The sequence below is a fragment of the Papio anubis genome, chromosome 3, assembly GCF_008728515.1.
Source record: "Papio anubis isolate 15944 chromosome 3, Panubis1.0, whole genome shotgun sequence".
NCBI lineage: Eukaryota > Metazoa > Chordata > Mammalia > Primates > Cercopithecidae > Papio > Papio anubis.
Window position 1 is genome coordinate 30,534,198 of NC_044978.1, and position 27,137 is coordinate 30,561,334.

At 41.0% G+C, this 27,137-nt stretch overlaps 1 protein-coding gene across 8 annotated transcripts in view; it reads right to left on the minus strand.

The window, feature by feature from the left end:
- FNIP2 (folliculin interacting protein 2) overlaps nt 1-27,137 on the minus strand; it is a 137,570-nt gene that overhangs the window by 42,734 nt on the left and 67,699 nt on the right. For 7 of the 8 annotated variants that reach the window (XR_001902992.3, XM_009207781.4, XM_009207779.4 and 4 more), the window contains 5 exons: nt 11,393-11,522; nt 3,534-3,735; nt 3,128-3,216; nt 1,277-1,423; nt 989-1,158 (listed from right to left, as the gene is read on the minus strand). Coding sequence is in view for 7 of the 8 variants with exons in the window: in XM_009207781.4 (XP_009206045.1) it covers nt 989-1,158; nt 1,277-1,423; nt 3,128-3,216; nt 3,534-3,735; nt 11,393-11,522 (738 nt within the window). In the remaining variant the exon portion in view is untranslated. The remainder of the gene's footprint in view (nt 1-988; nt 1,159-1,276; nt 1,424-3,127; nt 3,217-3,533; nt 3,736-11,392; nt 11,523-27,137) is intronic. The other variant, XM_017959158.3, reaches the window with a different exon arrangement.

Below are 27,137 nucleotides of genomic sequence, written 5' to 3' on the forward strand. Positions count from 1 at the left end.
TCTTCCCCAGGAAAAACTTCCTGTATGACCAAGAATGAGTTAGGCATGTTCTGAGTAATGATCAAATCAGGGCAATTAGCATATCTATCACCCCAAACTTTTATCATTTCTTTGTGTTGGGAACATTTGAAACCTTTCTTCTAGCGTTCTCTGAAAATAAGCTATTAACTATCCTAATCTAGTGCTAAAGAACACTAGAACTTATTCCTCCTATCCAGTTGTAATTTTGTATTTGTTAACTAGCCTCTCTCCATATCCCCCCTCCCTTAATTCCATTTAAATATCCATAAATTCTTTAATTGATTTAGAACATGCCTTTTACCCCTAACCACGAGGGGGCTTATATTTGCTTATACATCTCATGACCAAGAGCACAAGGACAAGACAACATCTGTACTGTTACAAAATGAGGCTGAGAGTAATAAGTGTAGGGATGAGAATCTAATGAATATGTGTAAAACCAGTGCTTGGCTCATAGTGTCAGCTTTCATTATTGTTATTATAACATGCTGCTTTCCAGGATGAGGTGCTTTTCTGTGGATATTTTTGATTGTTACAACTTTGGGTGCGAGGTGGGAGGGGCAGTTCTACCGGCATCTAGTAAATGGAGGCCAAGGATGCCACTCAACATCTGTTAATGCATAAAACAGCTCTTCCCACACCCCACAACTCAACCAACAAAGAATTATCTGATCAACAGTGCTGAGGTTAAGAAACCTTACTCGAGGGTGAACAGCCGCTGTGGAATGGGAGAACACAGTTGGCTTACACTGCTTTAAGAGTGTAGCACAAAGCTGCCACTTGGAGTAAGGAGAGGAAGGTGGTGGCCTTACAATTAGAATCCAGGGACCAACTTCCTATTCCTCATCTGCCCAATGACAACCTATGAACTACTGGGTGAGAGAGCCAGTATAAAGTACAAATTCTAGCTTTTCTTTTTTCCTATTCCATCCTATATATTCTCTGAATAGTCAAATTAGGTACTAACCCAGCTGTGCCCAGAGAGGATTATATGGATGTGTTTTGGCCAGCATGTTCACTGACTGGGAGGTACGTTTCTCTGAGAAGGCTTTAATGGGAGGGTGATCCACAGGCATGACAGTTGGGACCCAGGCCAGGTGGTAGGTTAACACTGCAGTCAGTAAGGCAGCAAAAAACCTTGGAGAAATGGAAAAAGATACAACCAACTTAGTCAATACAGAAAGAGGCACGTCCTATGCAGTACATACATTGGTTACGGGATTTGCATACAAGTCTCCAGAGAGTTGAAGCTTACTGGTTTTTATTGATCTGTTCTATCAGAAGCGTAAACTCCTTGAGAAAGCGCTGGCAGAGCTGGTTTTTTTCCAAAGTGCCAGACATCATGGTAAGCCATACAGGTTCAGCTATCCTTGGAACAGAATATAAGTTCCAGATAGTTCCTCTATAGAACAGAAAGAGAGGGAAACACAAAAGTGTCAGAAATACTATTTTGGATAACCTTGGTGTAAAAGAATAAAGGAGAAAACAACGTGAATCTATGTAGTCCTTAAAAGATTCAAGTTCCACACATAACAGGGGTTGGCACATTGTGGCCCACAGGCCAAATCTGACTGCCACCTTTCTTTGTAAATAAAAAATTTTACCGGGTCCCAGCCATACTCATTCATTTACTTATTTACTGTCTATGGCTGCTTCCGTGGGACAACGGCTAAGTTGGGTTGCTACTACAGAGACTCTACAGAAACTGAAAGTACAGAACTAGAAAGCCTCGCTTTCAGCTTCTTGACCTTTGAAAAATGGACACATCATTAAAGTAGGACCCAGATTCTCGGCTGGGCGTGGTGGCTCATGCCTATAATCCCAGCACTTTGGAGCGCCGAGGTGGTAGATAACAAGGTCAAGAGACTGAGAACATTCTGGCCAACATGGTGAAACCCCATCTCTACTAAAAATACAAAAATTAGCTGGGTGTGGTGGCAGGCACCTGTAAACCCAGCTACTTAGGAGGCTGAGGCAGGAAAATCTTGAACCCAGGAGGTGAAGGTTGCAGTGAGCCGAGAGTGCACCACTGCACTCCAGCCTGGTGACAGAGCGAGACTTAGTCTAAAAAAACAGGAAAAAGAAAAAAAAAGTAGGACCCAGATTCTCAAGCGCAAGCCAGCGTCCAGTCTGACCACAGCAGAGCAACAGGCTAATCTCTAGTACTTTCCCAAAAAATTATGGAAGGTGTACTAATCATCAGATTGCCATCAAAGAGCACAACTTTATGTCATTCTCAAATATATGACTTAAGTCTTAGCGATCACCAGATAATGAGTAACATGTTACTTGAGTACTTTAACACATAACCCAGAGTTAAAAAAGGCTTGTGATTTTGCTCCAGGTAGCATTATAGAGTTCACCAACATATACATTAAGCATCATAAAAGTGTTCTAACATTCAAAGGATTATAAATCTTTTTTCTCCTTCAGCTATGGAGTAACAGTTTGACTCATTAGCTCATGGCTGCTTTGGAGTGGGATTCCATTCCCCACCAAGAAAGCGGCTCTATATGGTGCAACAATCCCAACTCAGCATGATGAAAGAGGATCCCACCTGCTACCTAATGCAATTTACCTTTCCACGCAGATACAAGGAGCAAGGACTCCCTTTCCACACAGATACTAGGAGTGAGGACTCTAGACACCAGTTTCCAGAGGACACTGGGTATAAACTAGGACTGTCCTGGCAAACTGGAATGTATGTCTCCCCGACATGCATAACCTCTCCATCTGTGCTTTGAATAAGCATCTGTGAACTCAAGTTTCCACATCTGTAAAACAGGGTTAGTAGTGCTTAGGGCTTTTGTGAGGCTGACATACAATAATGAATAGACTGGTGAGAGATACCTGAACATTAGTTTTCCCCATTCATCCTGATAAAAACAATCCTATCAGGGACTGTCGGTCGAGCAGTAGTGAGGATTACTTATTGGTAAATTATTTAAATTTTTTGCTTCATTTGTTCTGTTTCCACCTTGAAGAGCGGAACCACAAAAGTAAGGAATAACTGCCAGGCCCCCAATTCTTCCAAGTTACAGTTTCTCTTTATCCATGGCTGCTCATAAATATCTCCTGCTGGATTTGCCAAACTTTGCCACTTTACCTGAATTCTCCCAGAGCTTCCATCAAACGGCTGACGTAAAACTGGACTCGGAGACTTGATTCTGCTATTTTCCTACAGGAGATCATAGCCTTTGTTGAAGAGAAAGCAAGCCAAATTACTGAGAAGAAATTTTATAACTTATCTACTGGGCTTTATTAATAAAAAATATGTAATCAATTAACAACACTCAAGGTAATAATGCCTTCAGTCATGAAAAAGCAGTAATTTCTTTCCCTAAGGCAACCCAGTATCTGGTAACTAACATCAACATGCCTAAGAATTTATCACTGCTATGGGTGATTTAACTTCCTTAGGAAAGACATCTGATACATAAAGAGAGAAATTCTGCCATTTTCACAGCCCCACAATCACTTCTCTATTTGACTTTGGATTACATCCTTATTACCTTTTCAATTGCACTCTTCAGCCTGTTCATGTGAGATTCAAACAGGGGAAAATGAGAAAAGAAGAAGTCCTGGAAATTCCTTTGTGCTTCTTCTTTCTCACATAGGGAAAAGATGATGCTTATGGCAATTTTCTTCCTCCTAACCATAGATGGATTAGAACTACAGGTTTCTTCAGCCAAGCTGAATGTCTCATCAGTTGACCTGGAGGGAAATATAAGTTTGAAAAGTTGCCATGCATCAATGAGTCACACTGATGGTCAACTGTAATGACTGGGGATGACACCCAGAACATTCAGTCGTAACTAAGAGTATATCCACCTTTAGTTCATTCTCTTCTATAATTCTCTGGCATGAAGATGAGAACGTCAGCTTGCTTGCCACACAGTATTATCCTAATATGGAAAGAAACTCAAACGAAAGCTACAAGTAATTTAAATTTCCTGTTGTTACTCTTGTCCTTTTCCTTTGGATCATTTTATGTCAAACTGATGATATTTAAGAAGGAATATGAAATATCTGTTTACAAAAAACACAGTCCCTTTATTTTGGCTGACAGATACCAATAGATAAGACGTCAAAAGAGGAATGATCCTACATGGTATTCTGTTGAACAAGAGTATCACATTTGAACATGTACTGGTACTTCCAGGATTACTTTCCCAGGGCTATTAAAACTACTAGATCAAGTAACTCTTCTAAATGCTCAGATTAAGCCATGTGATTAAGCTCTCTGAAAATCCTTCAAGCAGAAACACTTACCTCTCTTCTGCTACAGCAAAATTTTCAAAAAACCTATGATTCTTTTGAGAGACTCAGCTTCTGTGATGACAGCCATGAAGCCCAAAACTTCTAAATATATATTTAGTCTTACAGGGTAAGTCTCACAAAAATGGCCTAACCACGTCTCTTACTTAACTACTGTGGAAAGCCAGTGTAGCTACCAAATAGCTACTAACAGCAAGCGTACAAATAAAATATTTTTTTTCCTACAAAAACACCAACACAAAGGACCTAACATTGCAAATGAGAACCCTACACGGGCAATACATTTTCTCTTTCTCACTAACTCCATCATTTAGTCTCATATCTCTGCCAAATATGGAAAGGTACTGCTTCCTCCATTTTCTTGACTATAAATTACAACATAACAATTACTCATGCTGGGCAGAATATGAGAATTAGCCTTCTGCCCCTGGTCTTCAACTTATTTACTTAGGGCTCTACTCATAGTCTTTAATGCTTGTGTGATTTCAAATAAACCTAGATTTTATTATTAAACATACATAGGCCAAAAGTGTTATGGTCAGGAAAGCTATTAATTAATTAATTTTGGGAGGACAGGGTCTCACTCTGTCAGCCATGCTGGGGTGTAGTGGTGTGATCATGGCTCACTGCAGCCTCAATTACCCAGGCTCAAATGATCCTCCCACCAGCCTCCCAAGTAGCTGGGACTACGACCATAGGCACACACCACCGTGCCCAGCTACATTTTCTTTTTTTTTTTTTTTTTTGGTAAAGATGGAGTCTCCTTATGTTGCCCAAGCTGGTCTTGAACTCCTGGGCTCAAGTGATCCTTCCACCTCACTGTCCCAAAGTGCTGGGATTACAGCTGTGAGCCACTGCATCTGGCCATTTTACTTTTAAAGGAAAGGAGATAGACATCTTATTCTAACCTCGTTATATGTTACTGTTTCCCTTAACTTCAAGCAAGATCCTAGAGATGTAGTTATGGTTGGTAAATCAGTAAAAGGTTTTCACTCCAGATGTGTCACTAATGGCACATAGTGCTCTTATAAATGCTACACATTACAATAAATCGTCAATTGCTTTCTCCGGGAAATCCCTAGATTCTAATCATCAGAGAAAATTCTTGAGGTTTCCTTAGAACTTCACACAATTTCATACAATGTTCTCTCTTCTTTACCAAGGTACTGGTACTAAAGCCTTGTTTTCTTGCACTACAGTAGTTGATTTCTGTTCTGTATAGGAAATTCTTCTGAGTTTACATTACAATAAGGCTTGCTTGCAATCCTTTCCTCTTTGTCTGTCATCTTACATTTCCCTTCTTTTTCAAAAGTAAAATGGCCATATCAGTCCACTCATTTTTAGGCCAGCTTTAATAATCAAACTGTAATAAACACTGAACCCCATACAGTTTCTCATAATCATCATCTCCACCCTATAAACAATAGCCAATGCTCTCATCAGTTTTAACGTAGGAGAGAGTGCCACCTGCTGAATTTCTGAAAAACTTCCATAGCTGTAACAGTGGAGAACTTACTTGCTTTACTATATCCCTCCATTGAGTTTTAAATCAACTGAGTTTCATTCTGTAGTTTTTTTTTCTTTTTGAGACGGAGTCTCGCTCTGTTGCCCAGGCTAGAGTGCAATAGCATATCTGCTCACTGCCAGCTCCACCTCCCGGGTTCACGCCATTCTCCCGCCTCAGCCTCCCGAGTAGCTGGGACTACAGGCACCCTCCACCACGCCTGGCTAATTTTTTGTATTTTTAGTAGAGACGGGGTTTCACTATGTCAGCCAGGATGGTCTCGATCTCCTGACCTCGTGATCTGCCTGCCTTGGCCTCCCAAAGTGCTGGGATAACAGGTGTGACCCACCGTGCCCGGCCTCATTCTGTAGTCTTGGATCAACCATGCAACGTGGAATAAATCAGGTCATGTAGTATCTTACTTATAATTTAAGAAGTATTCTACAATAAAAGGATATTTAAGAATGTTTTCAAAAATTTAAGTGTGTGCCCCAGTACTTCATCATACCTTTATCTCCATGTCACCAGAGAAGGTACACAGGCTGTACTGCAAATGTGGAAACTGAGGCAGAGTGCTGCCTCAACTTTCCCCGGGAACAGAAAGGTTCTCAGTAACAATGCTGGAGTTAGAACCCAGGATTTCTATCTTCTAGTCTAGGCTCATTACTTGGATGCTGGCAATGACCAGGGATTCTGACTCCATGCCTAATCTGTCTGCTGCTGCTCATGCTAGCCAATGCATCATGCCATGCAGAGCACTGAGGGAAGGAACTGGAAGCAGTCTGATGAGCTGACAGCCCTGAGAGTCAAGGAAAGGCTGTAGCTACACACATTTTTTTTCCTAACGAAGAAATCAAATAGAATTTTGTTAACATTTATGGATAAGCATTTATGTACATTGTAAGTACTTCAAGATCATAAATAATTAAAGCAAAAATGGCTATTTAAGTACATCTCAACAATCTATCATTGATATCAGGACTCCTTAGTCTAATTGCTATTTATGTCAGTTTTGAACTTATACTGAATCGATGTATTACATTGGACTATATGAAATTAATGTTTTGTAGGTCAAAGAACACCCAATCAGCAACTTTATAAGGTTGGTCCAATTTAATAATTCAAATCAAAGGCTTCCTGGGACATTATACCTTGCTCTTTAGGGTTTCAATTGCCTTGGCAAGTGATGGAATCCCTGAGGTTAGCTGTTAAATGCCCAAGCCCCATTCCCCATTCAGTAATCAAAGCCTACCACTTGGCACAGTAGGGAGCCCTGAGGTCAGTGTGGAGCCAACTGTTAAGAATTGTGAATACTGAAAACATTCATTCTATTTTATAGAATAGAGTGTTGCCCGATTCTAACAAAAAACAGAAACTGTGAATATCATCCCTGCTACCTTTAACTCTCTTAGGAAGGACATTTTTAACTACCATGAATCTTCTGTCAAAGCCAGAAGCAATCATAATGTTTGGTACCCACTGTTCTACTGTCTCCAGCATAAAAAATGAATTTTCACAACCACATACCTGCCAAAAGGGAGAGATCAACTACAACACCCTTTAAATGAAGCGATCTTAGGCCGGACGCGGTGGCTCAGGCCTGTAATCCCAGCACTTTGGGAGGCCGAGGTGGGAGAATCACAAGGTCAAGAGATTGAGACCATTCTGGCCAACATGGTGAAACCCCATCTCTACTAAAAATACAAAAATTAGCTGGGCGTGGTGGCACATGCCTGTAATCCCAGCTACTCAGGAGGCTGAGGCAGGGGAATCACTTGAACCCGGGAGAAAGAGGTTGCAGTGAGCCAAGATCGCGCCATTGCACTCCAGCCTGGTGACAGAGCGAGACTCCATCTCAAAAAAAAAAAAAAAAAAAAAAAAAAAGGGATCTTCACAGGCACAGTGACCAATTCAAAACGTCTGCTACACTCACGTTCTCGGTGTTCAGCAGTACTCCACTAAGGGCTTGCTGCATGGGCATGCGACCCGGCACACACAGGGTCCCCCTTTCACAAGAGCCCCAGGCTTCATTTAATGCTCTGTGATCACCATCTTGAATTTTAAATAATTTTATCTTTGAACTTTTGTGCTGTAAGTGAAGTCTAATGGGACAATGAAGCATGTGTTGGGATGAAGTCTAATGAGACAATGAAGCTCAGAAATAGATACTCCAAAGTATGACACTTTGGTATGTTGACTACTTTGAACTGAAGGACAGGGGCTCAGAAGCAAGACCTTGCTTTTCTGACCTTATCCTGCCCTTCCTTTTCCTACTCCTCTTTCTCCCCAAAGGCACAGAAACTAAGATTCCTGTTCCCCAAGGTAAATAAAAAAACATGAGCCTCTTTTTTCACCAAAGCCAACTGTAAAATTTATTATAGAAATACTATTCTAACTTCCTCCCACCTTTGTAAGTGCTGGTCGCAAATAATTTCTCTGACCTACCTTATCTGAAAATAGATCATAAGACCATTCCATTCCAGAGGGGTCTTACCCTCTACCTGGGAGGAAGGAATGCTATACAGAGAGGTCAAAAAGAATTCCGACAAGACAGGCCCCGCTGGGTTTTCCTGCTTAAGTCTATTACCAGTAGATCATCTCTTTCCAATCACATTTCTACATGGCAGTCCATTCTTTGTTGAACTTAAGCATAAAAACACAGTTCTCCTTGGGTCCCTCAATCTTCATGTCTGAAGGCTCCATGTCATATGAAACTCTGACTGAATAAAATTGTTATGTTTCTCTCTTATTAACCTGTGTTTGTTATAGGAGTGTCAGCCATGACCCTTATGATGGGGAGGGCATGGATGAACTCAGAACCCAGGGCTTGCAGCCCAGACACCGGGCAACTGGCCCGGCAGTCAGGCACATACCCATAAGCCTTGGGCAGGCCATGGTGTTACAAGACTCTAAGTGGCACGGCCGGGTCTTGGAGCCACACTGATGGCTGTGACTATGGTGACAGCAGAAGCTGCAGAGACCATGGTTGTGGGAGATAGGGGAGCGGAGAGAGGAGGGACTCTGGTAGCTCCAGGAACCAGGGTGGAAGGCCAGCTTGCCATCAGTCACTGGAGCCTGTCCCTATAGAGTCTGCACAGATATTTAACTCTCTGACCTGAGCCCCAGGACAGTAAATTATCACAAAGTAAAAGCCTACATGGGGACATTGCAATAAAGAATATCAGGGAGTTATTACAATTCTGCAAAGAGTTTAGTCTCTGTTTTTGAAAACTGCTGCAACACTGCAAAGTAAATATTCACAGGCACAGAAATAGAAATTGAATGTAAAGATTGTTATGCTGGAAAAAACCACACTGTTTTCATATGAAGCTTCAGATGAACAAATTATTAAAGAGGAAGGCTTTTTTAAAATTAATTTTTCCTCGTAATTGAGGACACAGTGATAGAATGCATAAACAGGCATTTTGAATTATATATAACTCATGAGAACATTTTTAGTTTCTTGTAAGATCTCCACAAGTTACAGGAAATGTCAGAAGAAATATTAAAATAAGCTTGTATAAATTTACATCTAAAATTAAATTCAGACTTACTCAAAATGGATTTGTGTGAAGAATTAAATCTTTTAAAAAACTGTTTAACAAGAATCATCTGATGCAGATGTACTAAAATTTACATCTTGAAAGTTTATCAAAAATTTATCCAAATGTTGTCATAGTCCATAAAGCTATGTAACACTGCATCAGCAGAAAGATCCTTCTCCAAGTAAAAAATTATCAAGAATTATTTGCCACCTTGCATTTGCCAGGAGTGACTATCACTTTCAATTATATCCATTGAAAGCCAAGTTGCTAAAACTATAAACTTTGATGACCAAACAAATGTATTTGCAGAAAAGGCTTACAACACCAGATATCACATAAAGTATTCTTAAAGAAAAACTTTTTTCCTTTTTAGTCCCTTTAATAACACTTTTCTTGTTTTTTGAGTAAGAGGCCCCACATTTTTATTTTGCACTGGTCCCATAAATTAGGTAGCCAGCCTTGACTGTATTCACAACCTTTCTGAATGTGAGGTGCTTATTTTAGGTATAAGAGTTCACTAGAGATTCACTAGTTCCCAATGCCAGATCTCAATTCAAATTAGTTTTGAAGAATTTCGAAGGAGTTGAGAAACATTATTTCAACTTTGGATTTAAGCCTGAAGGGATAAAAAAACATTTTCAGAGAAGAGATGTTGAAAGAGGATGGTTTCCAAGACTCATCTCTTCCAATCACAGAAGCTGTCATAATGACAGTGAGGATGGTGGCGGTGCCATCTCCTGAGAGTTGCAGTAATGGTAATGACAATGATAGCAATAATAATAGTAAATAAATCATACTGGCCATATTTTATTGCCCATATCCTATGTCTTGGCTAAACACTGGACTTGCTTTATCTCATTTAACCCTCCCAGCCACAATCTGAAGCTGTGCTAGTGTTATTATATTGCAGATGATGATGCAACACTCAGAATCCAGGTTAACTTATTCTATCATACATCTAGTGAGTGACAAGGCTAGGACTTGTGTTCACACAGAATTCCAAGCTTTTAATCATTTCATTCAAAGTCCACCAACCAAAAAGTAGCTTCTTGATGGGTGGTGAAGGTATAACTTTTTATTTCCAGCTAGCTCCCTAGGATTGTGAAAGGAACAGAAGCGAGGCAAGCAACCTGATGTGTGCTACTCACACACCCTGACCCCTCAGTTTCTCAGCTCGTCTCTTCAGTGCCATCTCTTCCAGAAAGGGCTCCCTAATTCCCCCCGTGACCATCACTGTATTTTCTCCATCCTGAGTCTCACAGCACTTTATGTCTTCCTATGATATTTACCACGTAACATCTTTATACCATTATTTATGTGTGTACCATCTCGTAAACTATTCAAGTACAGGCACATGCTAAACTATCTTATACCTTCACAGATCCCTAAGTATGGTGAGTACCAGTCAATTTACTAAATCAGTTAATTGACATGTGAATTTTTATAGGTACACATAAAAATTCCCCTTCAAGTATTTGGATTGTAGGAAGAACAAGTTGGAAGCTATGAATGTAACATCAAATGTACATTTTGCACACAACTAACCTTTAGATCCAAAAACCAACTGAAATGAAGACAGAAAATACCTAGATGCCATCTCTATTTAAAATCATGTTCATATCTGTTTAGTTTAAGAATTTATGTATCACAAACCCTTGACTTCATATATTTTTGAATACAAAACTGGTATCACTGTAGCCAAGGAAGAGATTGATCCACCCTTCATTACTTTTATAAGCTACATCTGGAAGGGACCCACTTTAAAGAGAGCGCACCATTTTAAAAGAACACCCAATCTAGCTCAACATGATACAACTACTCAGATACTTCCCAGTGTCTTCCAAAGGAGAAGATTTTTAAATTTCAGCTTTTATTTATTCTTTCCTTTAGAACTTCCAATTTGTAAACTTTCAGGCTAAGCTGAAGCTAATAAAAATGTTTTGGTTCTTTTTCCACTGACAATAGGCACGAACAGTTGCCCTGCCAGTTTCATCAAGCTGCCTACACTAGCACTTTTCTCAGCAAGAGGAAACTTGCAACTCACCTCCTTGGAATGATGCCATTTTCCAAACTTGTTGTCTGACTTCGAAGCCAGCGACGCTGGTAACTGCTGGAAGAAGATGTAGAGGAACTTGGAGATGGGAAAGGTGTGATCAAAAGACTGCTTAGTGAGGCTGTAGGAAGAATTTAGAATTTAAAAGTTGAGGTCAATTAGTCCTTATATAGCTACATAATGCACAACATTACGAATGTATTTAACATCATTTAACTCTACATTTATTATGTATTTAATATCACTAAGCTGTATACTTTGCCATTAAAAAATGACAAAACCTGCAATTACCTTTGCACCAACCTAATAAAATGGTTGAGATGGTAAATTTTATGTTATGTGTATTTTAATACAATCCAAAAATTGGAAAAAAATATCTATGCCAAGTAATCTAAAATTTCAGGTTCTACCAGTCATATCCAGCAGGGGGAGACTATAATTTCTCTCTTGCTAAGATTTCTGAACAGCAAAGAAAACATCCTTTAAAAAGGAAAACAAATTAAAGGAAATAAGAGTGTCACAGATGTAGCAAGTGCATAAATTAGCAGGCCCATATTACAAACACAAAATAATCATTACTCAGAGTGTAGATTGCAGATTTCTACTAAAATGGTCCACACGACATAACTATATTGCCACCTGGTATCTAATGCCATACACAATGCTTGCTTTACACACATTTCTTCCTGAGTACTCCTTCACTCTAGACTTTGAGGTAAAATTTAGGTAAATAAGTTTTTTTCCCCACCGAGTATCATGTCTTCCAACCTTCATCTCCACATATACAATACTTAGCCTCCTTCCCTCCAGCCCCCACTGCTACTCTGTTGTCTGTGAAAAAGAAACCTCTGCTCTCCAATATGCTCTCTGCTTGAACTACTTATTTGCTTCTGAGCCTTTCTCTGCTTCGTCCTGCTACATATTAGATGCCTACACCTGCGTCTCAGGAAGTATGAGCTGACAGTGCCAGCCCAGACTTTTCTAACCAGCAGGGAGGAGGGACTAGTCCTTCTCAGGTAGGCAAAGGGTTTCTTTCAAGTGAAGCTGCTTGATGAACATCTACTGATTTGAAAGAATGGAAGAAAACAGACTTGTTCTGCTTTTACTTCCCTAGGGCAAAGGAATTAGACATTGAAATGTCACTCAGTCCAGTGGAAAATAAAATAGGGTGCTACAGATGGCCAGTCAACATTTTCTGAAACAAATCATAGGGTAAAGGAAACTGATTTCGGTAAACACAGTATACTATGCTCATGAATATGACTTGATAAAGCAGTGTCTCCACACAAACTATTACATTTTTATTTATACTTTTGTGGGCAAACGTAAATAACCTGACTCCCCGACCTGAGCTCTTATATACTACAGGAGTTACTTTGCTATCAACTAATAGGACATGCCAGGTGTGCTAGGCAACTGGGGTAAGTGGTGGACAAGTCTATAATAGTATCAACGAACATGATGACTCAAGTTTCTTCCCAAAGCAGAGGTCTATGAGATGCTTTTCCTTTTATCTAGCTGATATTCACAGAAAATTTGTTTGGTAGGTCTTAATCATCTTTGCATCCATTGTACCCATAACAGTGCCTTGACCACAGTAGGCAATTAGCAAATGCTTCCTGAACGAATGGCTTTTTTTTTTCTTTTTTTTTAACCAAACTGTTACATGTGGCTGGCCCCAGTAAGCTGACCTGGTTGCCATCTTGAGACCAGACTTAAATCCCCAAAACCAAATCCACATTTCAAGTATCACTGAACAGGTAATTTTACTGAGAATTTTGAAGGGAGTTAGAAGAGAGCTTTTCCTTGGAGTCACACAAAATTACTTAATAAAACATCCCAAATAGACATTTCTGTCCTGCCCCCTAGTTCCCAAAGTCCCCTACAGAATCCAGAAGCCCCTTCCCATATCTCTAGGGTCCTGCCTCTTTCCTTGCCTTATGCTGAGCAAATCAACTTCTGGCAGGCAGAAGACAAGGTTGACAGGGGTACTTGATGGATAAATACTTTTCTCCTGTCACAGTATTAGGGCTTAGAAAATGGTACCCCAACATATGGTGCCCTGGCATCCTGAGCACTTTGGACCAAAGGACACTGGAAGGCCTCAGAAGTCAAGTCTGTCTCAGACCTTCTCCTGCCCTTCTTTCTCCTGCTCCCGCTCCTCCCTGCAAGGCAAATCACAGAAACTAAAATTCCTCTCTGCATTAAGGCAAGTCATAGAAACTAGATCCCCTTTCCCCCAAAGCCAGCCATGAAACCTAGAAATATTACTCTAACATTCCCCTGCCTTTCTGTGTAAGAGCTGGCTATAAAGAAATTCTTACACCTACTTTATCTGAAAGTAGATTGTAAGACCCTTAATTCCAGAAGGGGTCCAGTCCTATACCTGACAGGAAGAAATGCCACACAGAGAGATCAAGAAGAATCTGGATGGGCCCTTGCTAGGTGGGTTTTCCCCTTTGGTCTGTGACTGTAAGATCAACCTCTCTTTGTCCAATCACAATTCTACCTGGCTACCCACTCTTCACCAAATCTAAGCATAAAAAGGGACAGTTTTCCCTTGGATCTTTGGGTATCTCTGAAGGCTCCCAAACCATATAAAATTTTGATGCATTCTTCAGTATGACAACTGCATTTTTCAACTCCAGATTTTCTGCTTGATTCTTTTTAATTATTGCAATTTCTTCATTAAATATATCTGATAGGATTCTGAATTCCTTCTGTGTTCTCTTGAATTTTGAGTTTCCTCAACACAACTATTTTGAATTCTCTGTCTGAAAGGTCACATATCTCTGTCTCTCCAGGACTGGCCCCTGGTGCCGTATTTAGTCCATTTGGTGAGGTAACGTGATCCTGGATGGTCTTTATGCTTGTGGATGTCAGCAAGTGTCTGAGCATTGAAGAGTTAGGTATTGATTGTCGTCTTCACAATCTGGGCTTGTCTGTACCCATCCTTCTTGGGCAGGCTTTCCAAGTGTTTGAAGGGACTTGGGTATTGTGATCTAAGTTTTTGGTCACTGCAGCTGTATCTGCATTAGGGGGTACCCCAAGCCAACTGACACTGTGCTCCCCTTGGCTGATCTTAGATAAGATCTAGAAGAATTCTCTGGATTACCAGGCAAAGACTCTTGTTCTCTTCCCTTACTTTCTCCCAAACAAATGGAGTCTGTCTCTCTGCTGAGCTGCCTAGAGCTGGAGGAGGGGTGACACAAACATCCCTGTGACCACCACCATTGAGACTGCACTGGGTCAGACCTGAAGCCAGCACAGCACTGGGTGTTGCCCAAGGCCTGCTGCCACTACTACCTGGTTATCGCCTATGTTTGCTTAAGGACCTAGGGCACTAAAATCAGCAGATGGTGAAGCCAGCCAGGCTTGTGTCCTTCCCTCCAAGGTGGCAAGTTCTCCCTGGTGGGTCCAGAGATGCTGTCTGTGAGCCAATGCCTGGAGTCAGAAACCTTAGGAATCTACCTGGTGCTCTGTTCTGCTGCAGCTGGGCTGGCATCCAAGCCACAAGACAAAGTCATTCCAACTCTTCCCTCCCCTTTCCCCAGGCAGAGGAGTCTCTCTCCATGTCTACCACCACCACAGGCCCACAGTGGGTACTGCCAGCCTATAGCTGATGTTCAATTAACGCCCAAGGGCTCTTCAGTCAGCTTATGGTGCATGTTGCCATGCCTGGGACTCACCCTTAGGGCAGTGGGCTCCCCTCTGGCCCAGGGCAGGTCCACAGATGCTGTCAAAGAGCCAGCGTCTGGAATTGAGGACCCTAAGCGCCTGCTTGGTGTTCTGTGCCACTGTGCCCAAGCTGGTACCTTGGTGCAAGACAAAGTCCTCTTTATTCTTCCCTCTGCTTTTCTCAAGCATAAGGGGCCTCTCTTCATAGCTACCACAGCAGTGACTGTGCTAGGTCACGTCACATCTCAGAGTCTCACCCAGGGCCTTAAGTCAGCAGGTGATGAATCCTGCCAGGACTGGGTCCTTCCCTTCAAGGCAGTGGGTTCCTTTGTGGCCCAGGCTGTGTCTGAAAATGTCCGGGAGCTAGGGCCTAGAATAGGCACCTCATGACGTTGCCCAGTGCTCTATCCTACTGTGTCTGAGCTGGTATCCAAGTTGCAAGACAAAGTCCTCTTTACTGTTCCCTCTCTTCTCATCAAGTGAAAGAAAGGAATCTCTCCTGGAGCTACGAACTACATTGCCTGGGGTTGGAAGATTGGCGGCACAAGCACTCCCTTAGCTGTCGTGGCTGCTGTATCACTAAGCTGTGTGCACCCTAAGTCCACTGGCTCTGAGCCCAGCACAGCATCAGACTGGCCCAGGAGTTGCAGTCCTTGTGGTCTAGACAGCCTTTCAAGTTTATTCATTTAGGACCCCAGAGCACTTTAGCCCGTGGTGGCAAGGCGTTCCAAAACTCAAGTTCCAGCTGCTGGGATGGGCGTTTCTTCTGGCTAGGGCGGGAGTAAGTGCTCTGTGGGCGCCAGCTGAGCTCTGCCTGGTGTTGGCAGCACTGCATTCCAATGCAAAGTTTCTCCCCAAGCGCACAGATTCCCTTTCTGCACCACACGGTCAGGGGATTGGGGAGGGGTGGCGCTGGCAATTCAAGACTGTCTCACCTACCCTCCCACCCTCTATGAAGTTAAAACCAGGTACGGTGATCGCTCAGCTGATTTTTGGTTTTTATGAAAGTGCTTTTTTTGTGTGAATAGTTTTCACATTTGGGGTTCCTGCAGGGCGGATGATCGATGGAGGCCTCCATTCAGCCATCTGGCTCTGCTTCCTCTTCACCTAAAATTTTAATTAAATCATTTGTTATGTTTTTCTCTTGTTAACCTGTATTTTGTTACGGGTGTGTCAGCTATGACCCTTATGAGGGGTGAGAAAAGGTATCACACCCTTTCTGCCCCTACAACACTAGACAGAGAAGACCCTGAGGTCCAATTTATTCTGGAAATTATCTGTATTATATAATTCAGTTTACAAACTGAATAAGAGTCCAGGCTCCTAGTTCAAATCCTGCTTCTGTGTCTAGCAGCGGTGACACTTGGACAGCAGTTGACTTAACCTGTCATCTGTAAAACGGGGACAATAAAGTACCACACCTCAGTATTCTTCATGAAAGCTGCTATCTGCTAGTGGATTCTGAATTGTAGTGGATCAAAACCAACATTTAAAAAAAACAAAAAAGAAAACAGAGTATATTGCACTGTTAATATTAATCCATGAAACTTCTCTGTAATATATAAAGATATTTCTTACTAGATCATGATATAAAATGCATTAGCATGAGTCGCAGACCAAAGAAAAATTTGAAAAAACAGCTATTTCACAAGCTTCCTGTGAAGATTAAACAAATGGATACATGTACAACACTTAACCCAGTCACCCACACGATAAATGTTAGCTTTTTACTTCTTCTAATCATTCTTAGAAAACGTGGGCCAAGTAAGACAACTTGGAGTACTAGAAGATTATTAGTTCTGATTAGTTAATTATGAGAAGAACTTAGAACTTGTAATAGAGACATAACAAGGGAAGGCAAAAAAATCAAAGAGAACATTCCTTTTTTCCTGCTGAATGACACTTTTTATGGCATGCAAATCAGACAGTTTATATTAAAGTGTTGGCTTAGTGTTATCCAGCGTTTCCTCATCAAAAGTATTTTAAGATTTTTATGTAAAAGTGCTGTGGCACATCATTGTTAATCATAGACTCTAGATAACAATTCAGTACAACTTTGAAATGCAAGAGGACTAATCTTAACCTGAAAACAACTGCTATTTTCACGAGGGTGGATTCAGTCAACGTTAGTGTATCTGAAAGTTGGCCTGGCTCACCGTCTGAATGGCAGTGCCTTCTGATGCAATGTATGCAATACTAGAGTGCTAGTACACATCTGAGTCACCTGGGGAGCTTGTTTAAAAAGAAAGCTTCATGAAGGTGGTGGTGCAAGCATGTGTGTCCAGTAACTTGGGGGCCTGAGGCAGGAGGATAGCTCAAGCCCAGAGGATCGCTTGAGCCTAGGAGCTTGAGTCCAGCCTAAATAACACAGTGAGACCTCATCTCTAAAAAAAAAAGACAAGACAGCAACATGGGCTCTCCCCCAGTTGATTCACTACCTTTGGAATAGAGCCTAGCATCTACATGATAATAAAAAGAAATTCTGCATGAGTTCAGCACTAGCTGTGCCCCCAGTTAACTCTGTGTACTGGATAAAGAAATTCCCAACTGGTGCCTCAGTTATCAAATGCAAGACTTTTAGTTAAATTATTCACAGGCTCGGTTTCAGTTTTAAAAGTGCTATATCTAAATGGTTCCTTAATATTTTTAGCTTTTCTTTTACAATACTTTTATAATTAGAAAAAAGTTAATGCATATAGGTTGTAAAGATTTTGGCAGTTTTGTGCATTAAGAAGAAAATTAAAATTAACCCTAGTTCCATCACCAGATTACTGTTAACATTTTATATCTGGTTAACTCCCAGCTTAAACACAACTGTGCTTTTGTCCCCACCCTCCTATCTAAGGAGGTATCTTCAACTAGCATTCATTTATTCCTGCAGAGATTAACAATGAGAAAAGAGAATCAATCTAAATATTTTAAAATGCTGATTGCTGCTGTTCCTGGCATGTGCCAATCAAGTTCCAGATTAATGTTTAACTTTCTCTGAAAAAAATTTTGCTACTTGTGACAGTTTATTAGAAAACACTGTAGTGATTATTTGACAAAAGAATTTAGATTTGACCAAATAAGGCCCTGAAACTCTTAAATCAAATCCATTCACTCAATGAATATTTACTGAACACTTACTAAGCGCCTGCACCATGCTAGGGACCTAGCTCTAGGATGGAAACGGAAGGGACACAGGCAGAGTAGTTGCCCTTAAGAAACTTAACACTCATGGAATAAATACGATTATTTCAGACAGTGGTAATTACTATAAAAATAAGTTACCATGATTTTCTCTAAGTAACTAGGACAAAGGTTTACGGGGGTGGTAGAGGTGAATTCTGTAATCAGTGGTCAAGAACACCTTTATGAAAGCGGGTCATCTCAACTGAGACTTAAATGCCAACAACAAAAGCCAGCCATGGAAAAGGCTCAAAGGGAGAACATCCCAGATATTCTATATGAAAAGAACCAGATAATATCAATAATTACAAAAAAAATCCATGCACGCTCCTATTTAAATATATGGATGGATTTATTTTTCCCCCCTCATTCAAATATTCATTGATCATCTACTATATGCCAGGTACTATATGAGCTGCTGGGAACAGATCTGTTGATATGACAGATTGGGTAGGTTTCTGCCCTCCTGGAGCTCACACTCTGTGGGAGAAGAACAAACAAAAGTCTTCAAGGATTTAACAACATAACGACAGAATGTGTTAAGTCGAGAAAGAAAGTGCAAAAGTCAAGCACTCAGAAGCAGCTCCAGTTTCTTTAAAGGAAAAAGTTTTGAAGTTGGCTTCTTTATTCTGCCGGAAAATGTGATCATAGTTCCAAACAGGCAGCACCCTCAGACTTTGTCCAGGAAACACAGCTATAGCAAATGATCAGGGCAGGACCCTGGAACAGATCTACGCCCTGCCAAGTATTTTCATTTGCAAGGAGACATTTAGGGAAAGGATGCTACAGATAACTCCTAACTCTTCTCTATCTTCAGCAGCCACTCAAATACATGTGGAAACAATCCCATCAAAATAAAAAATGTATCAGTGGGATCAGACCCCTGTTTCCTCTCCAGACTCATTCTGCACCACTCTCCCTTCCCCACAATACATCTTTGCACTAGCCCTAAGCCCTTCCCATACCTGAGATGCTCTTTGCTGTGATCTTCACATAGCTGGTTCCTACTGCCATTCAACTCTCAGGTGAAATTTTCTCTTCTCAGAGAGGCCTTCCATAAGTTTTATTTTCCTCAATGGTAAGTGGTTGCCTACATTTTATTGTCTATTATCTGTGTCTTCTTTATTGAATATAAAATCTGTGAGATCAGGGATAATATCCATTTGATCACTGATCTATTCTCATATCCTAGAAAAAGCGTCTGCCACATGAGATGCTCAAAAAATACTGCTGGTTGAAGAATGAGCAAACAATATGTGAAGGATGACAGTGATATCCATCTCAATCAAGTGTGACAGAAATGAAGCATTAGAGAAACACATTTCTGGACAGAATTCAAATACTGAACTTGTTAAAAGTTTCCTGTGGCCAACACAGTATATACGGCATTTAGATTTTCTTTTTTCCCCTGCCTTCACTAAAAATAATTTTTTGGATGGTGTAAGTGATAGTATGGCTCTGAAGCTGGGCACTTTTTATATCTGTTTGACACAGGGGGCATTACATCCACAACATAATAATGATCTCCGTTTATTGTAATATGACACTACTTATCTTCAAGTTTTAGCTTGAAACCCTGGAAAAAATATAAGGTTCCTCAAAGTTTAGCAATGTATTTCTCAACACACAAACATAGGAGCATTTAAAAGGTAAATGAGTAGAGCTGTAATTATTGTCTAGCAGGAAAATTTCATTTAAAATAAACCAAAAACATTAATTTAATAGGAAAATCAAATTATAAGGATTACATTTTAGTTCCCAAATCACAAAATGACTTTAGGACTTTAAGGGGTCCTCAAAAGCCAAACAGGTACTTTAAAGTTTTAATAAAATTTCTATAAAGGCCCTTTAATAAAAAGCCAATGTTCTCACTACCTTGATTTCAAAACATTTTAAATTTTTTCCTTTTTAAAAAATGTGTATAATTAAAAAAAATTTATACTGTGGTTTTAAAAAATTTATAAGGGGTCCAAGTGCAGTTTTGTTACATGGATATGTTGTATGGTAAAACACCTTAAATTTTAATTTATCTAAGGCATAAATGCTAGCCACCTTGGTAACCAACTCACTCTCTGCATTTATATGTCAAATTATTCTAATGTCCTCCGTCTTTTATCCATAGTTTGGGCTCTAAGAAAGGTGTCTACAAAAGACTTACGGAGGGCATAAAAATGTGGTCCTTTATTATTCCATTTAAGTAAAAGTTATTTAGTCTGGCTTCACAAAGGATTTTAATTCAAGTTACACTAAATTTATAGTTTGCAGAATTTGATGTATTGCTCCATTTATTTAGGTCTTCTTTTTAATATAAGTTTTTACAGTTTCTCCATAGCAGTATCACATATTTTTTCTTAGATTTATTCCTTTATCCCTTACAGTTTTTATTGCTACCTACATTACTTTCTAATTTTTCTTAAATAGGTATGTAAGAATGCAAATTTAGAAAGGAAAAAGCTAAAGCAAAAGACCAAATAAGTTTGTGGAAATGAAAAAGATAAATATCCACGCCAGGAAAATACCAAATGTCTGAAATAGGAGAAGTATAAAGAAAGAAGAAACTGAGCCACACTACAGATTATCAAGCTCACATATATGAAGACAAGACAAAGCAAGGCTAAGGCCAAGGCCAAGATTCGATGGTTAAGATACAATCAGGCATTTTTAGATTTGGAGAGTTAATTACTTACATAGACAGTGAAAAGAAGAATAAGCCAAAGGTGATCTTTGCCCCACACACCAAAAAGGACAACACCAACACAAGACGGGCCAGATGCCTACAAGGCAAGTTGTAGGATATCCTGTTGCTGGGGAGTCAGTTCTAGACTGCAGCTACGTGCTTTTATATACTGCAGCTCTAGTCTGAGGCAGGCAGGGCAGAAAGTCCCATACCTCATCAGAACTCTGGAGTGGATGAGAAACTATCATGACAGCCTCCCAGGGAAGGTAGGGAAGTGTTCCAGGGGGATCAAGTTGTACTGCCAGGGCTCAGATAAGATGCAGCTTAAGCCTTTGCCTATATGGAATTGTGCAAGGTCAATGGGTGTCACAGCCTTTTCCCTGACACAAAGAATAAACAAAAACAGTACCTTCCTTTGCTCTTCTCCTCGCTACAAAGCACTCTATCAGTTCAGTCAGTGAAGGGGTCAAGTACAAATGGGATGCCATCCTTCATTATTCAATCGTCCCATACTGTAATAAAGAACCTGACTTTATTTCTTGATGTTCAACTCCTGATAGCTTTTAAGCTTTACCCTCCTCTCCCTCTTCCCTTTCTGCTCCACACCTGGGCAAACTGATGAGAAAGCCCAGATGCTCACTCCTTTGGTGCCAGCGAGAATTTCAAACCATATGCAGGAACCCTCACCCTAGCCTTACCCCGCAACCACCATAAAAGCCCCAGTCTAATCTCCTGTCCCATTCTCTCAAGACATTCTCCAACCAGCTCGAGAAGCCCACCCTGTTCTCTCCCCAGAAGAGCCTCATTATGTAATAAGCCTTTTCATATCCTCTTGGTGTGTGCATGTAGAGTCATCAATCTTGACATCTAAACCAAATTTTGGGTGTTTGTACATCCTGTATCTGCACAGAGTGACCAAAAACATGTCTTATACGAACACTATGATAATGTATTCTTATCCTGAAAGTTCATTTCAAAGCACTTAAATAAAAATGTTTAAAAGTACATATTGTAAGTTCTCCTTATACTGACTTTGTTTATTTTACCACCTTTAAGAACAGAGGAAATGCAGTTGCAGACAGAACGGAAGAAGTATTTTTCTTGTAAATGATGTGAACACCTTGACGAGGAAGAGTCTAAAGCTGAATTCAGGTCAGTAGACAAGGCTCGATGACACTGGTCTCAATCCCAGCCCTCTGAACCTTACTCTACTCATGTACTCAAGACTTCCAAATTTCAGCTTCTGGCCGGGCATGGTGGCTCACGCCTGTAATCCCAGCACTTTGGGAGGCTGAGGTGGGTGGATCACCTGAGGTCAGGAGTTTGTGACTAGCCCGGCCAACATGGCAAAACCCCATTTCTACTGAAAATACAAAAATCAGCCAGGTGTGGTGGTGTGTGCCTGTGATTTCAGCTACTTGGGAGGCTGAGGCAGGAGAAAATCACTTGAACCTGGGAGGCGGAGTTTGCAGTGAGCTGAGATTGCGCCACTACACTCCAGCCTGGGCGACAAAGCAAGACCTTGTCTCAAAATAAAACAAAACAGAACAAAAAAAAAAAAACAAAACAAAAAACAAATTTTAGCTTCTGCCCCGACCCATCTCACTAGAGCCATTTTCCTATTTCTAAATTACAGTTGACTATGCACAACTGGAGAACACGTAGACATTTCTAGGTAAAAATGTATCCCAATCTCTGTAGCTAAAAAATTATCTTAATATCTGTCTCCCTGACCTGGCCTCCTGCTTTCCCTGTACTGGGTAATGCCCACCTCCACTTGCTTTCTCAGGTTAGAAACTGGAGAGGCATCCTTGATTCCTCCTTTCTCCTCCATAACCTGTGTCCCATTAATCACTGAACCCTGCCAATGCAACCTCCTAGGATGGCTGAAACCCAACTTCTTCTCTCCCAAGACCCTACTTAAAAATTTCTAATGGGAACCACTAGAATAACCCCTTAAAAAGCTATCTTTTGGATCTGTATATGTAAAGAAGACATATTCAAAATATCCAAAAGAGAATACAATGAGGATGCATTTCCCTCTATACCTGCCCCAGCTTGCGCTGCTTTTTCCAAAGACATTCTATGAGTGGAGAAATGGCTGATTCTAGGATGGGGTTAGGAAATACACAAGATGACTCTGGAGCATCTTGTCGTGCGGAAAGTAAGGAAGTGCTCAAAATACCCCAACCTCTCACAGACAGAGGTATGTTAAAGGAGCATGGAAGCCTACTGAGAGAGTTCCCAATGGTCAAAACTCAAATGATTTGAGCAACAAAAGAAATGAAGTGGTGGGGTGCTGTGGCTCAAGCCTGTAACCCCAATACTTTGGGAGACTGAGGTGGGAAAATCGCTTGAGCCCAGGAGTTTGAGACCAGCCTGGGCAACATAGTGGTGCCTTGTTTCTACATAAAAGAAAAAAAAAAAATACTGGGTGTGGTGGTGCATGACTGTAGTCCCAGCTCCTCAGGGGGCTGAGGAGGGAGGATCCCTTGTGCTCAGGAGTTTGAGGCTGCAGTGATGCAGTGAGCTATGATCACACCAGAGCACTCTAGCCTAGGGGCAAGAAAGACCGTCTCAAAACAAAACAAAAAAAGAAATGAAGTAGTACTGGGTTTTTGTCAAAAGTGAAAAATTAATATATTTGAGTTCATAGTAGTATAATGACTAAACAAATAAAAATGGGAGAAGAGACCTATCTCCAGCAGGAGAAGTCCAAATAATTTATGGAGCTACTCCGTCCTCAAGGAGGGGCAGCATAATTCCCCACCCCGTAGGTATGCGGTAAGCAGAGTGACTTCTTTCCAAAGTACACAGCCTGGACAGGAGGAAATAAAGAGTAACTTTACTGTGGAGAAACTGACAAACACTACCTCAGCCAGGTAATCAAGGCCAATATTAATAGTCATAAATCATGTTGGTAGAATATACCCTTATAGGATGTGATGAAAATGGCACTTTACTTTTGTGATCTTCCTTCCCCAAACCCATAACCTCAGTGTAATCATGAGAAAAACATTAAACAGATTCTAATAATGGGGCAATCTACAAAATACCTAACCAGTACTCCTCAAGATTACCCAAAACAAAGAAAATCTGAGAAACCACCACAGCTAAGAGAAGCCTGAAGAACATGACAACTAAGCGTCGTGTCCCAGAACCAGAAAAGGCCATTAGATGAAAAACTAAGGAAAAAAAAAAAAAACCACAAAAAAACCTGTGGACTTTAGCTAATAGTAATGTATCAGTATTGGTTCATTAATTATAACAAATATACCATACCAACATAAGATGTTAGTAATAGGGTGAACAGAGTGCAGGTTATATGAGAACTCTTGTACTACCTTCTCAATTTTTCTGTAAGTCTAAAATTGTTCTAGAAAATAAAACTATTTTTTAAAATTTCCCCTTTTATCAACTATTTAGACAGGAAGTTAAAAATTGCAGGCCTAGGCTAGGCATGGTGGCTCACACCTATAATCTCAGCACTTTGGGAGGCCAAGGTGGGTGGATTGCTTGAGCTCAGGAATTCCAGACCAGCCTGAGCAACATGGCGAAACTCCATCTCTACCAAAAATACAAAAATTAGCTAGGTGTGGTGCTATGTACCTGTAGTCCCAGCTACTTGTGAGGCTGAGGTGGGAGGATGGCTTAAGCCTGTGAGGCAGAGGTTACAGTGAGTCCAGATTGTGCCATTGCACTCTAGCCTGGGCAACAGAGCCAGAAAAAAAAAAAAAAAGAAAAAAGAAAAAAAGAAAAGGCAGGCCTAAAAGAGAATAAATAACATCTTTATGTCTTCAATTTCTCTACATCTTCTACTGCTAACTTAACTCTCACACTTGGAGCTCCTGCTGTTTCAGAACTTGGGTCTTCATCCCTACACAATTTTAGATGGGTATAAGGAGACAAAATCTTAGAGGACAAACTACAGTATGAACATAAAGAGTTTTTACATTAACAGAGTGTTAAATGCCACCACAGGTGTGAAGCTCACACTAGTCTTGACGTGGACTCCATGACTTCAGAACCGCTCCCAGGTGTGATATCTGAAGGTAAACACATCTACCAGGATAGCAGGGAGAGCAAAATGCCACTCAGGGCCATTTGCAGCCCTCTCCACCATCTGTGCTCCCTTCCTCCCAACAGGAGAACCGGAGATTGGAAGTAAAGACTGCCCAGAATAGAAGTCAAAGTGCCAAAGAAAGCCAGCCTTCTCCAGCTTTCAACATTCACATTGGTATCAATGTCTATCATCCATTCTTTTCAATCTGGTCAGTCCCAAGTTCCTCTCATGGACTGCAAAAAAGCATTCCGACCTGGCTGAATCTTTACTTTTCATCTGACTTTCTACTTTAATTTGAACTTGGCTTCCCAACTTTTCTGTTTCTCAAAGAGCAAGGAGAAGTGGTTTCAGGAGCAATTTAGAATCTGAACACAAAACAAGTAAGATGTCAATCTGTACGACGTGAACCATTTATATGAACTACATTATAAACTGAGTTTACCGAGGCAAATCCAAACTTCTTCCTAATCATGTTTTTGTTATTAGGTCCCTCAAATTCCCTGAATCTTTTTTCCACAACAAAAAGGGGCATAAACAAATAAATAAGGTTACAGCTGTACAGAAACTGTGATGTCAGTGTTCAGAACGGGCCCCAGTAGAACGTTGCTCGTCCTTCTTTCACGGAGAGCTAGAGAGCTCCCACCACACAGAGGCAAACATGTTAAATTCTGTCACCCACTAAGACAGCCATCTTGACTAAGCGTGATCTTGGTCCTAGGGCTGTGCTGCCCGCTCTGCGACTTCTGGTGAGGCCCACATCTTCTTGCCAGGAAAGTCAACCATAACAAAGCCTTACTGCCAGTCCTGTCGGGCGCTGGGTCGCGGGTGGTTACAAAGGCAGGGAGCCGAGCTTTGGGACACTAAGCTCTGTAACACATGCTTATTGTCCTTGAGTAACTGATGGAACTCAGTTATCTGACAGTGTCCCACAAAGGCAGGAGGAGTTGTCTTCAGCACCATTAAACAGAAAGAGAACCAAACCAGTTTACTTAGCGCTTCATAAGTTGCCCTTCACCTTCTCAGATTTTATGTCGTACAAAAGGGGCTGTAAGTTAAAATGACACAGGTCTGATCAATGAGTCTTTCTTTTCTTTTCTTCTTTCTTTCATTTCTTTCTTTTTGAGACGGAGTCTCTGTCATCCAGCCTGGAGTGCAGTGGCGCAATCTTGACTCAGTGCAACCTCCACCTCCCAGGTACAAGTGATTCTCATGCCTCAGCCTCCTGAGTAGCTGGGACTACAGGTACGCACCACCATGCCTGGCTAATTTTTGTAATTTTTTGAGAGAGATAAGCCGCCATGTTGGTCAGGTTTATCTCCCAAACCCTGACCTCAAGTGATCTGCTCGCTTTGGCCTCCCAAAGTGCTGGGATTACAGGTATGAGTCACTGTGCTGGGCTTGATCAATGAGAGTTTCTGACCAAAGATTCCCAGCTCAACTTCACAGAAAAGATTATGAACACCAAAGCACATCAATTTTAACCATAAATCAAATGCTATATACTTTACATTATGTGACATATGCAAACCAAACTGGGGACTCAGCAACAAATCACATTTCATTTAGTAACACGAGAGCAGAGTTGCAAAGAGTGGGGTAAAAGGCTCTGAGACTACACAGGAGCACAAGGACCTTGGAGTAGTGTCTAAGGGGAGGAGCTGGACAGAGAAATGAGTGAAAGGCCAAGAAGAACATCATGTGAGGCCCGGATCCAGTCTGAGCACCGGCTGGCTGGCCCATTTGTGGAAGGTGTCATGTATCACAGGAGAAGGCAGCAGGGTGCTCCTAGTCTCAGTGGAAGGCAGGGGCGGCCTGTATGGTATATATTCATCAAGCAGAGCACCACACACCCCCGAGTTCTTGAATTTCAGTTCCCTCATTCATCACCCTTCTCTCATAATACAAAATCTCAGATCTGAACCACAAGTCAAAACTCAAAAGAGGTCACATACAAAAGGCGAAACCAAGAGATCCTAAAAGCAGTAACAGAAAGGTTTAGACCTTGTTGGCAAGGAGAGAAGGGTACCTGATAAAATCTAGATCAGCGTGTCTTTAGAACAGAAGAAACGGTGAGGAGGTCAGCTGGCTGGTCCTCCCACTGTCATAAGACAGATTTACTTCCACAAACTCTTCTCTTCCTGTGAGTC